The following is a 14,113-nucleotide window of genomic DNA, read 5'->3' as shown; positions in this document are numbered from 1 at the left end:
ATTTCCTCACCTCATGCCTTCCCAGATGTGTATGACTTTCTTTCTTCTGCTGAACAGAAATGAAGATTTTTAAAAGAATATTTCAGCTTTCTAGGTCCATACAATGAAAGTGAATGGTGACCAAAATTCTGAAGCTCCAAAAAGCACATAAAGGCAGCACAAAAGTAATTAATATGACTCCAGTGGTTTAATTAAAGTCTTCTGAAGTGATCTAATAACTTTTGGGTGAGAATAGACCACAATGTAACTCCTTTTCCACTGTACATCTTGCCATTGCAGCCTTTAGGCACGAACATGATTTCAAAATCGATTCCACTTCCTAGTGCTTGATGCTTGCGCAGAGCGCCGCCAGATGGTGCTAGAAAGTGTAATCACCAAGAACACTGCTGGTGTTATGGTTTATATTAAAAAAGGAGCTATATTTTAGTCTGTTCTCAACCGAAACCTATTGGATCACTTCAGAAGACATGGATTAAACCACTGGATTTATGGATTGCTTTTATACTGCCTTTATGTGCTTTTTGGAGCTTCACCAAAGACCTCCAGAGCTAAAATATACCTCCAAAAATATTTGCTTGTGTTCAGCAGAAGAAAGAATGTCATGCACATTTGGGGTGGCATGAGGGTGAGTAAATGATGAAGTAATTTCATTTTTGGGTGAACTATTCCTTTCATAAAAATGAGGGGGGTGGAATCGCCTTCTTTGATTTGGGATATGACCGTTCATTCAATTGCAGTATCTCCAGAATCACATATTTGTAGAGCCACGTAATCGAGGTTCAGAGTCGTTTTAAGGAATCGACTCACCGATTCTGAACAGTGACTAGCTGTGCGTGTCACGTGCGCTCGATCACCCACGTTCACTACTGAGGAAATGGCCGTACGTTTTCTGTCCGTAACGAGAAGATATCCCATCGATTTGTGCAGGTTAACACCAAGCGCGTCCACCAGGTAAGAACTTGATATGAATTATTATGCACAAAAATAAGACGTTTTTATTCGTAGGTTCGCCCTTAATCGTTTCAAGTGTCGTGAAGAAGCTTCAGTGCTAACTGGCTAGCGAGTGAGTTAACGGCCAACCGGGACACAAACCTCGATATAAAGACGACGTTTAGAAACCAAACGATGTTGAATTATTAGAAATGTCAAATACGTCGACTTTTAAAGTTACGTGTCCTAAAATTGTGTCACCTAGGGACTTACAGCAGTTTTTAGTAAGTAGAAAAACCCGCCATCACATCTGGATCTTCCAGTTTCGCATCTGTGTTTTGCTTTATGATTAAATCACACTTGTAAAATACTTGTTTATCCCTGTAAATGTATATGAATAACCTTGTTTCATGTTATCATTTTTATTGTCTTGTAGTAGTCTGATATCGCTGAGTTTGCGTCCCCCACTACTACTAGCCTTGTGATTGGCTCTTTTGTATTTAAGGGATTGTTTGTTGTTCTCATAACTTCAGTTTCCGCTTTGTAATCATTAATCTTACGGGTCATTTACTTTCACAACTACTTACGTCAACGGGTTTAAAATGTAATTATCCATGTTTATGAATGGATTTTTTTGGCATTCCTGTGGAGAAGTCTCAGTATTTGTGTCACATACCGATGTTAACTATGTGCAGTGGCCTGCTGAAGGATTTTTGTTTTGTTTCAGGTAATGTTAGTTTTCCTTTCAGATTCTACGTCGAAGTACTTGTAAAGAAAACGTGCGTTGCGTGTATTTCTCTCTCGTGAGCTTTGCTGTGCAGTCGAGCATTGAGTAGTATTGTGTTCAGCAGAAACCTGAGTGCCAAAAGCCTCCACGTCTAACTGTGGTTGGATGTAAAGGCTTTAGTTGCCCCTAAAAAAAGCAAAAATACATTTAAGTAATTTCCATGATGTGTATCTAACAACCCAAATCAACTCCAAACTGCTTAAATACTTCTAATACAATATCCACTTTCCCCCATTCTTTCCATCTGTTGCTCCAGGTCCATTATTGGCCTCTTCAGCACTGCAGCGGAACAGCATAGTGCTGGAGATGATTGTCATGGTGACGATGGCAATGATGACCACAGCCATGCAGTGACACATGTCCGGATGTTGGAGATGAGAGCTAGAAAACTTGAGCAGCAGGTTCATGACCTCACGGTAAGTTCATGTTGAGGAAAAGAACAGAGGTTTTATAGTACTGTATAGATGAAATTACTGTGATGTCACACAGCAGGCAACTGCACTTCTGAATTCTTTTAAGCATAATATAATGAAATAATGTGTGTGTAAATAAAAGTTATTAGAAAGAGATATCTATGTTTTACATTGAAAAAATATTTGTAGATTCTTTCTAACTATCGCAAAACCAGTTTTAAAGAATAGTTCACCCAAAAATCTCATCATTTACTCACCTTTATGCCATCTCAGATGTGTATGACTTTCTTTCATCTGTTGAACTCAAATGAAGATTTTTAGAAGAATTTCTCAGCTCTTTTGGTCTATTCAGTGCAAATGAATGGGTCCAAAAATTAAGCTAAAAAAAAAATCACATAAGTCAGCATAAAAGTAATCCATAAGACTCGAGTGGTTAAAGCTATATCTTCAGAAACAATATGATAGGTGTGGGTGAGAAACAGATCAATATTTATGTCCTTTTTTACTATAAATTCTCCTCTCTGCTCAATCAATATCCACTTTAACTTTCTTCTTGTGTTTTTGGTGATTCACATTCTAAATATATATCACCCCCTACTGGGCAGAGAGAAGTATTTCTAGCAAAAAAGGACTTGTATTGATCTGTTTCTCACCCACACCTATCATATCACTTCTGAAGATATGCATTAAAACACTGAAGTCTTGTGAATTACTTTTATGATGTCTTTATGTGCTCTTTAGAGCGTCAACATTTTGGCACCCCTTTTGCATTGTATGGACTGACAGAGCTTAAATATTCTTCTAAAAATCATAATTTGTGTTCTGCAGAAGAAAGTCGTACACATCTGGGATGGCATGAGGGTGAGTAGGGCTGTCACGATTATGAAATTTGGCTGACGATTAATTGTCATATTTATTAAGGTGCATGTGTGCTTCATACACCAAAAAAGTATTTTTTACATATTTTACTTCAAATATATAAATCAAATAATAAAATAGGGATATATGATTTCCTTTCAAGGCTCTAAAAACTTTTGAATGACATGAAAAAACATTTCAATATCAAATTATTATCTCTCTTTTTGGTCAACTTTAGTTTTGGTCAATTTTATATTTACATTGTTTTTGGAACTCATAAAAATATATATATATATATATATTTAACTCTATAATATTTTTATTACATTATATCATATTATGCAATAGTAAGATATTTTTGTCCTAATTTCTTCAAAAACAATTTCATTAAAAAAATATTTTTTTTTTTATAAAGAAAATTATATAAAATATTTGTTATAGTTAGATTATATAATATTATTGTATATTATATTATGCAATAGTAAGATATTTCTGTCCTAATTTCTTCACTTTCACATGCTCTTTGATTAAACCCATGGGTCCTTATTTCTCATGAAGCAAAATCTTTGAGATTACGTTTAATCATCTCATCACACCACAGAAAGCACGTCTCCTCTGTGTCACTGCGTGTATAAACCTCCTATGACCTGTTATATTTGCCGGAGTGCTTTGCGTTCACTCTCAAAGTTTATTGTCGTTTGTTTATATTTTTGCGGGAGTTTGGTGCGAGTCTCTGCTGATGGCGCGCATCCGAGCGCTTGTGAGAAGTGATTCACGTGCTCTTCCGGACATGAACTGATCTGATTAATGTCCGCGGTGCAGCTCAGTCATGCTCGGAGTTCAGCTGAATGACATACTGGCATGGTGTTCATGGCATTGATATATTCCCTTAAAATTCCCTAATTTGGGCATTAAGATGTGATTGGAATTTGAAGTGCACAATAATCGCGGTTATCTCAAATAACCACAATCAGAGGATTATTTAATAATTGCGACAGGCCTGAGTGTGAGTAAACGATGAGGCCATTTTTATTTTTGGGTGAACTCTCCCTTGGCTCAATAGACCTGTAGGATTGTGTCTAACCATGTAACAGGTTGATGAATACACATCATCACACATTTAACACACTGCTAAAGCTTGAGAAATGTGGCTTTATATAAAAATGAAAACTACGATCAGACATTCAGTATGCATCCTTATTGCTTAAATTATTGGTCCACATTGAGTAAATAATATTTGACTTCAATAATATCATTATGTTCAACATGATAACAGCCTTGTTTCGATTGAACAAGCTACTTACTGCTTTCAAAATAAATGCAAAGACATATTTTAGAAGTATGACATTATTGTAATTAAAAATATTCACAAACAGTAGTCTATTGTAGAGAGGTGCGGAATGACTAATTTCACTGACATATAAAAGTAAATTTTGGAGTTGACTTGTATAAAAAGAAATCACAACAGTTAAGAAACATTGTGTTTATGCAACCCATTTAAAATACTTGTTGAGCATTTTTAAAGGAAACACCCTGACGTTATATCTTAAATGCAGTTATGTTTACTGCGTTATAGCTTTATTAAAGTTCAAATAATATGGAAGCAGATCATGTAAATAACTACAAACTCCAAAACAGGCATTTCTCTGTGCATTCAGCACCTCTTCTATGAGTTACGCGAATTTACCGATCTAAGGGGGAGAGATTGAAACTGCAAGCGGCTGATACACACTCTGTTGCGGGGACGCGCATCCCTCGAGCGCGCATGCTTAATGCAGCTAGATTATAACACGATGGCTCACGACTTATTGAATCCTAATATACGTCACTGTGATTTTTTTTTTTTTTTTTTTTTTATCGTGAAGAAAATTGTTAATACACAGCTTTATTAATAAAAGAGAGTTTTTTTTTTGTGAGTTAAAGATGGACTGAAGTGAACAGAAAGGTGAAAGAGGGTAGTCTTCGCTCCATTATACACTGCAACAAAATACATTTGATCTGTTTTTGTTTTTTGATTGATTTCCAATATAAATATCTAAAACTCATTTAAAACAGCGTACATTTTCTTTAGCAGCTATTGTGCAGAAGAAAAAATGATCTGAGAATGTTGAATATAATATTAAAAATACAAATATTTTAAAATATCTAAAAATCCTTTTAAAAAGATGCATTCAGCTGAGAAGCAGCATATAAGATATTTAGACTTGTTTTTAGAGAATAGATCTCGAATAGAAGTATATGTTGTCTTTACTGCACTCGCAGAAGTATAACCAAGTGAAAAAATGCACTTACGTATATACAAAATACACTTATATTTAAGATACATTCTCTTAAAGCAAGTCTAAATATCTTTTATGCTGCTTCTCATTTAAATGTATCTTGTTTTAAGGATTTTGACAATTTTAAATGGAAAACAAGACAAAAACATTTGATAATCAGATTTTTTGCAGTGAATTATTTTACTGAATTAAACTTAAAAATATTTTTTTCCCTTTATTTCAGTGAATGTCATTTAGAGGTATTATATATAAGATGACTTTGTCCTCTTTATTGTTAGTAAGCATGTTTAATACAACCTTTTAAGTCGGGCACAAGCTGAATAATCGTTTAAGAGCTAATGATTAATCATTGCAATAATCGCAGAATAATCGTTCTAACAATCGTTAAATTAATCAATTATCAAAATAATTGTTAGTTGCAACCCTAATCATGACACACATTCACTGAACCAATGTTAGCTAACACAGGAATATTGATTGAAAACAATTGAATGAATAATGCAGGACCAATAGAGCAACTCTAATTAAATGTTCTCCAAGTAAAAGTTACTGAACATAGTAAAACTGAGAGAGAAAATGCACTGAAAAGTTGAACTTATTTCATGTGCATTAGCCTGTGATCTAATATGGCAGCTGTTCGGTGCTGTTTGTCCCATCTTACACGTTGGTATAAGATCATCGTTATATCATATCTGTCACAGCGATTACACTTTGGAAATTAAAAACAGCTGTTTGCTATCTGAGTTTGTATGATTTCTTTGTGAAAAGTTTAAATCTACCAACAGCAGCTGCGGGGCAAATAGTGAAATATCATAAACTATGCAATTTAAAGAAGTCGAAGTCTCCAATACATTTTTGGAAACTTGTGGTTTTAACCCCACTAACAGCATTTTTAGGGCACTTTCAGCTCAATTTCAGTGAAGCACCCATTGAAAGCAGTACATTTCTGCGGTGCCTAAAGAACCCAGAGGTGCTGGAGCCAAGCATTTGTTTGTAAACAATAACTTAATCTATTACAGCTCTGTGAGAAATTGAATACTTGCATGATTGAAATAGCATGGTATATTAAAATGTTGTAGTTTTGCTTCCAAAGTCTGTAATATGGTGCTTTGGAGTAAATTCAATATTAACAAGTGATAGTCTTGCTTTTATTTAATAATTGTTCTTCAAAATTCTTTGTGTTTTTCACAGGAGAGATACAAACGAGCTCTTGCAGATTCAGACAATGTAAGAAGAAGAACACAGAAATTTGTTGAAGATGCCAAACTATTTGGTAAGCTACTCATTTAGCTTTGCTAACACATTATAGCTTGCAAATCATACTGGAAATCGCTATGTGTTCCCTTTTAATATTACATTAATCTGTTGTGCTCTTCCTTCAGGGATTCAGAGTTTCTGCCGTGACCTCGTAGAGGTGGCAGACTTGTTAGAGAAGAGTGCAGATGTCAAAAAAAAGGAAGGAACACAGCAGCTGACACAATACCTGGCACATATACAGGGACGGCTGCAGGACGTGTTCACCAAACATGGACTGGAGAAGATGACACCCGTGGGAGCCGCTTACAACCCTTATCAGCATGAAATAGTCTGTCATACCCCAGCAGAGGGAGTGGATCCTGGCTCTATAGCTGTGGTAAAGCAAGATGGTTACATGCTGCATGGACGTACCATTCGCCATGCCCTCGTGGGTATTGCTGTGAAGACACAGGAGCATTAACATGGCCGTGGTTCAGTCCTCTTCTGCTTGACAGTTTCTTTACACTCTTAGAATGTACAATACCATTGTTTTTACATCTCTAGACAACAACATTTGATTTACTCTGAAATAATGGTTATGTATTTCTAAAGTGTTTTTTTCTGGTTTTTCTAACTTTAGATTTACAGGCCCTGTTTTTTCCCCCATATTCCTATTTACAGGGTGTTTACAATGTCCATTTAATGTTTTGATGGATTCAGTATTGTGTCTGTGATTCAGACCGACTGATTTATTGTGTTACAGGAATTGTAGTGTTGTAATGATCTGAAAATTGCACTTTACACCCATGTCGTGGTGGTTTCTGTAAGTGATTAGTGGCATTTGAAGGAAAAACAATAATGATTTTTAAAATAAAGTTTTATTGGTTGTTCTCGAATGTGTCAAGTAAGTGTTCTGGGCCACCAGTACCCCAAAACAATTGCTAAAATTGAGTTTTTTTTCTATTTTTTTTGGGGGGGGGTAAACTTGAGTTAAATGTATATATATGTGTGTGTGTGTGTGTGTCCAAAGTGGAATTGAACTGAATAATTTTGGGGGAAAAAAGAACATGAAACATTTGTATGTATTTATTTTGTTTGTAATAGTTTGCCCTGATAGGTTACTCTTATTGTAAACGAGAAGAAATTGTAAGCAATTTACATTTTCATTTAAAATGAATGTTTTTACATATTTATGCTTTGTTGATGTTGAAAACTATTAGTTTCTTCTTTTTTGTATACATACTATGCAGAAGTGTTGACTGAATAAAATCTCATTATTTGTCCATTCTGTGCACTAGAGGTCAGTGTTTCTAAAATAATCTTTCAGAGCGCGTGTCGCCAAAATACGGAGAAGCTTCGTGTACAGACAACAACGTAATCATTAGTGTTTGATGAACAGCATCTATGCAATTATCACGTAACAAACGAACGGAAGTTGCGTAATGCACATACTAGGCCAAAACAAAATGAACAAATCACTCTCTGAGACTACTTGTTCTTCTGAGTCACATAAAAGATTCGTTTAAAAATGAACGAATCGTTCACGAATGACCCATCACTAGTTACGTATGGAAAGTATTTTGTTTCACGGTGCAAACGCACATTAAATGACTGCACCCGACTTTTGTTGACAGATAATCCAGGACCTGATGTCCTTCTGTCATCATTTAATAGGTAAGGATTTTGTCTCCGCTGTCCAAAACTGTTTATTCAACTACTCACACAGAATTTGGCTCAGGGTGTGAGTTTGATCCCATGCCCACTCTTCTCCCCTGTCATTTCCTGTATACTTTCTATGTCTAATATGTATTTGTGGGATTTATGTACATATCTATTATGCAGCTAATAAAGGGCATTTCTACAGTACATAAAAATGTTATCTCATATCTCTAATATTTATATAAATTATGAAAGATGTGTGTAAACTTATGCTATTGACTGTAAATAAAATGTTTAGTACTTCTGGAAAAATACGTTTGAAATGATTTTTGACTACAGTCAAAGCAGTAGTCTAGAAAAAAAATGTTTGATACTAGGTACTTCTCACTTTCTTGTTGTAACCCAGACCCCCACACACGACAGATAAGCTTGCCAAATAAAGTATGTTTAAAATGGTATTGTTTGGTTTTGCATCATGCTTCATCCACATTGATAGTGATACTGATCACTGTTGTATCAGACAGCAAAACCAAAAAAATATTGAATGTACATTGGATTACTCATTTCAATTTTATGTGATGCAAAAACTAAATATTCAAGTGTGTGAATCAGATTAGAGGACCGGAACTAGCTGTTGTATAAATATTTTTTTTACTGACCAAAAATTGTTAACCTAAAATGTGTGCATGTAGTAAAATGAAAATTAATTGTATTAAACTCAAAAATATGGCTTGACATGACTGAATCAGCCTCAATACATTAGGTTACACCAACAGAACAAATGTTATGGGTTAGATCATGAATAAAGAGCAAGTAAACATTGCAGGTTACCACTTTTTACAGTGTATGTAATACAATCACAACTTTTATCATCTTTTGATTGTGGATAAAATGTGTGGAGAATATCTGCCAGCTGTGGTACTGTAAAACTTCAAGACCTCTGAAATGACAGCTGACTCAGAGTAATGGCATAAGATGGTGCACCTTGTGATCCACTACAAACCAATGGCGGTCGATACCCGGATCCGTCTTAAGAAATATTATTCTGCTATGCTTTGTTTTAGACTATTGAGTAAGTAGCAAAGCAAACAAAATAATTATTTTATGAACTGGATGATTTTTGAATGATATTATGATTGTCTCAATAATTACTATTCAGAACAACCTCAACAAGAAAAGCTTTTTTATTTTAATCTTGAAAGAGTTTCATTTCCCTTCATGTGTTCTCCTGTCTAAATTCTGAACCATCCGAATAAACTCTGTTTTCCCATTAATTATTTAATCTGCAGCCTGAGCATTTATAAGCCTCCCCCTTGCCCACTCCAGACATCAATGCATGGTTTCAATTCTGAAAATGTAAAAATAGTTATGAGAATGAGTACACCAATGCTTTTCCAATACTTGCAACACACACACACACACACACAACTTGTCAGGAGTTTGGAATCACTAAGAATGTTTTTTTTTCACGTTTTGCTGTTAAACCTGAACTCAAACCCTGAGTCAAATTCTGTGTGAGTAGTTGAATAAAAGTTTTGGACAGCGGAGACAAAATCCTTACCTATTAAGTGATGACAGAAGGACATCAGGTTCTGAATTATCTGTCAACAAAAGTCGGGTGCAGTCATTTAATGTGCGTTTGCGCTGTGAAACAAATAAATCGTTCCCGTTAATGATTTGAATCCTCCGACTTGCCGTAGATACCTCAAACGCGTTAGAGAAGTTATATACATGAGCAAATGAATGCGCTAATTAAGTTACATGAGGCGCTAAAATAACGCGCGTTCACTTAACGCGCCTTACGGCGTATGGCGTTTATGTAACGCCTAACGCCGTTTACTTAACGCCTTAAGGCGTTTAGAAAACAGCGTTACAAATACGGCAATACAAAACACGTGAATTCTGACCCTCTTGGCTTTCCATAGTTACTACACGTTTGAGCTGTGGAGCAACACATTTCCCTGAAGTTAAACCCTGAATTTTATCTTGCATATATATACAGGTGCATCTCAATAAATTAGAATGTCGTGGAAAAGTTCATTTATTTCAGTAATTCAACTCAAATTGTGAAACTTGTGTATTAAATAAATTCAATGCACACAGACTGAAGTAGTTTAAGTCTTTGGTTCTTTTAATTGTGATAATTTTGGCTCACATTTAACAAAAACCCACCAATTCCCTATCTCAAAAAATTAGAATATGGTGACATGCCAACCAGCTAATCAACTCAAAACACCTGCAAAGGTTTCCTGAGCCTTCAAAATGGTCTCTCAGTTTGGTTCACTAGGCTACACAATCATGGGGAAGACTGCTGATCTGACAGTTGTCCAGAAGACAATCATTGACACCCTTCACAAGGAGGGTAAGCCACAAACATTCATTGCCAAAGAAGCTGGCTGTTCACAGAGTGCTGTATCCAAGCATGTTAACAGAAAGTTGAGTGGAAGGAAAAAGTGTGGAAGAAAAAGATGCACAACCAACCGAGAGAACCGCAGCCTTATGATTGTCAAGCAAAATCGATTCAAGAATTTGGGTGAACTTCACAAGGAATGGACTGAGGCTGGGGTCAAGGCATCAAGAGCCACCACACACAGACGTGTCAAGGAATTTGGCTACAGTTGTCGTATTCCTCTTGTTAAGCCACTCCTGAACCACAGACAACGTCAGAGGCGTCTTACCTGGGCTAAGGAGAAGAAGAACTGGACTGTTGCCCAGTGTTCCAAAGTCCTCTTTTCAGATGAGAGCAAGTTTTGTATTTCATTTGGAAACCAAGGTCCTAGAGTCTGGAGGAAGGGTGGAGAAGCTCATAGCCCAAGTTGCTTGAAGTCCAGTGTTAAGTTTCCACAGTCTGTGATGATTTGGGGTGCAATGTCATCTGCTGGTGTTGGTCCATTGTGTTTTTTGAAGGCGCCCCTACCAAGTATTGAGTACATATACAGTAAATGAACATACTTTCCAGAAGGCCAACAATTCACTAAAAATGTTTTTTTTATTGGTCTTATGATGTATTCTAATTTTTTGAGATAGTGAATTGGTGGGTTTTTGTTAAATGTGAGCCAAAATCATCACAATTAAAAGAACCAAAGACTTAAACTACTTCAGTCTGTGTGCATTGAATTTATTTAATACACAAGTTTCACAATTTGAGTTGAATTACTGAAATAAATGAACTTTTCCATGACATTCTAATTTATTGAGATGCACCTGTATATATATATATATATATATATATAAATTATTTAGCTAAATATAACAAAAGTGAAGAAAGAGACTAGACATATCAAGAATTAATAGCTAATGTAAACACCATCTCAAACCCTCTTGTATCGTGAAAACTAAGCAAGAAGCTCTACATATGCGTCAAGAAAGGTAAAATGTGTTTCAAAAACGCTTTCGAACCTAAACCATATTTGAGTCTGAGTAGTTAAATAAATTTTGATATTTAAGGGTCCGTTAGGGGCGTCCAGCAATGTTGTGGAGATTTTTTATTTTTTATTTTATTTGTTTTTATAATTTATGAAACACATCCGAAGAGGAGTAAAAGAAGTACAGAAGTTCATCAATAAAGGGGAGACAGGGTAAAATGAGCTTTACTATTCCCATGTTCCATTGACCACTATTTGATCTCAGAAATGTTTGATTGAGATATTTTAACGCAATTATCTTTTCATCCTTTAGGATTGTGGTGTTTGCCGGAAACGCACTTCCTATCGACGTATATTGTCATTTACCAACCATGCGAAGACAGAAGCCTTCCCTATGCTTATGTTCCATCCAAAGTTGTAAGTGCATCAAAGATAACACGTGTATAGTAACATGTTTCAATTTTCTTCTCTGAATCAAATTGCACATACAGAATGTAAAGGGTTAGTTAACACAAAAATTAAAATTCTGTTGCCATTTAAAAAAAAAGATGCAATGTAAGTTAATGGTGACTGAGGCTGTCATCCCAAATATTCTGCCGTATATCTGAGTTCCACAGAAGAACATGTCATTTTGATTACTTCTTGTTTGTTAATGATGACATGGTTTACATTTTTTGGTCAACTATTCTTTTAAAAATTTAAAACAACCTTATTTATTTTGAATTGTTGATACTGATGTACTTGTATTCATCTTTCTGTAGGATTTAGGCTCATCAGCAGGCTCAAAGCGGCCCACCTATGTCATCGTGGTCAAACCCCATGATGAGTACAAGCAAGCCTATGAGTGTTTGGCTGAAGTCTCAGCTCTACCCAAACCAATCTGAGGACAAATGACTCTGGTTTTATTTATAGAGTTAAGATAATGATTGAATATATCAGATCAAATTATCGCCATGGGTGACTGCATGGGTCTTTCAAGATTGACCCCAACTCTTGATTATTTGTCTCCCTTGCAACCTTTTCGTTTGCATGAGGAAGCACAGATGTATGATTACAGTTGATGGGATGTTTAGTAAATGAATCATTTGTTGGAATATGCCTGTCACTTCACAATGGACTGAGCCATTGTTGAACCTGTTGTATTTTTCAGTATTTGGTGCTCTTGAGGTCTGTAATGTTTGATTGTTGGTTACTTATATATTTTTTTCTTAACCATTTGTTTGAATGGGACATTGAATTGGTTTTTGGTTAAATGAACATCTCAGAGAGCTCTAAGAGAGATCATAATAAGTCCAACTGCCTTTTTGCATTATGCTCCACATTATCTTGTTTCTTTGTGGGTTCTTAAATCAGTTCAGTTCTTTCACTTTCTTAATCTGGACAAAGCTCTCTTTCATAGTGCTTTTTTTAAATGGCTTTGTGGTGTGAGACTAATTATTTCCTTTAAAAACAAACATTCCAGGAGACACTTTTATATTTACTGAGCTACTGCTTACCATTTTACTTTAATGGGGACCATGCAACATTTAACAATGCACATATTCTGCCTTGTTTTTGAGGCTAAGTGCATTTTATAAATTTAAAGAAGCTATATAATGCCACCCATTTAGAATGCTAGAATACCATATACAGGTGCATCTCAATAAATTAGAATGTCGTGGAAAAGTTCATTTATTTCAGTAATTCAACTCAAATTGTGAAACTCGTGTATTAAATAAATTCAATGCACACAGACTGAAGTAGTTTAAGTCTTTGGTTCTTTTAATTGTGATGATTTTGGCTCACATTTAACAAAAACCCACCAATTCACTCTCTCAAAAAATTAGAATACATCATAAGACCAATAAAAAAAAACATTTTTAGTGAATTGTTGGCCTTCTGGAAAGTATGTTCATTTACTGTATATGTACTCAATACTTGGTAGGGGCGCCTTCAAAAAACACAATGGACCAACACCAGCAGATGACATTGCACCCCAAATCATCACAGACTGTGGAAACTTAACACTGGACTTCAAGCAACTTGGGCTATGAGCTTCTCCACCCTTCCTCCAGACTCTAGGACCTTGGTTTCCAAATGAAATACAAAACTTGCTCTCATCTGAAAAGAGGACTTTGGAACACTGGGCAACAGTCCAGTTCTTCTTCTCCTTAGCCCAGGTAAGACGCCTCTGACGTTGTCTGTGGTTCAGGAGTGGCTTAACAAGAGGAATACGACAACTGTAGCCAAATTCCTTGACACGTCTGTGTGTGGTGGCTCTTGATGCCTTGACCCCAGCCTCAGTCCATTCCTTGTGAAGTTCACCCAAATTCTTGAATCGATTTTGCTTGACAATCATAAGGCTGCGGTTCTCTCGGTTGGTTGTGCATCTTTTTCTTCCACACTTTTTCCTTCCACTCAACTTTCTGTTAACATGCTTGGATACAGCACTCTGTGAACAGCCAGCTTCTTTGGCAATGAATGTTTGTGGCTTACCCTCCTTGTGAAGGGTGTCAATGATTGTCTTCTGGACAACTGTCAGATCAGCAGTCTTCCCCATGATTGTGTAGCCTAGTGAACCAAACTGAGAGACCATTTTGAAGGCTC

At 35.8% G+C, this 14,113-nt stretch overlaps 1 protein-coding gene and 1 pseudogene across 1 annotated transcript; both read left to right on the top strand.

Annotated features, from left to right (window-relative positions):
• The first annotated feature begins 827 nt into the window (after positions 1-827).
• On the top strand, positions 828-7,786 carry LOC127431159 (grpE protein homolog 2, mitochondrial-like). The gene is made up of 4 exons (XM_051681448.1): positions 828-951; positions 1,974-2,133; positions 6,459-6,540; positions 6,650-7,786. Exons 1-4 carry the CDS (start codon positions 875-877, stop codon positions 6,982-6,984), a joined length of 654 nt encoding a protein of 217 aa, XP_051537408.1. The 5' UTR covers positions 828-874; the 3' UTR covers positions 6,985-7,786.
• A 1,174-nt stretch (positions 7,787-8,960) lies between these two features.
• Positions 8,961-12,475, top strand: LOC127430901 (H/ACA ribonucleoprotein complex subunit 2-like protein; annotated as a pseudogene).
• Positions 12,476-14,113: the final 1,638 nt, after the last annotated feature.

Source organism: Myxocyprinus asiaticus, chromosome 40 (assembly GCF_019703515.2).
Source record: "Myxocyprinus asiaticus isolate MX2 ecotype Aquarium Trade chromosome 40, UBuf_Myxa_2, whole genome shotgun sequence".
NCBI lineage: Eukaryota > Metazoa > Chordata > Actinopteri > Cypriniformes > Catostomidae > Myxocyprinus > Myxocyprinus asiaticus.
Note: the sequence above shows the minus strand (reverse complement) of the source record. Positions and strands in the feature narration are given on the sequence as shown.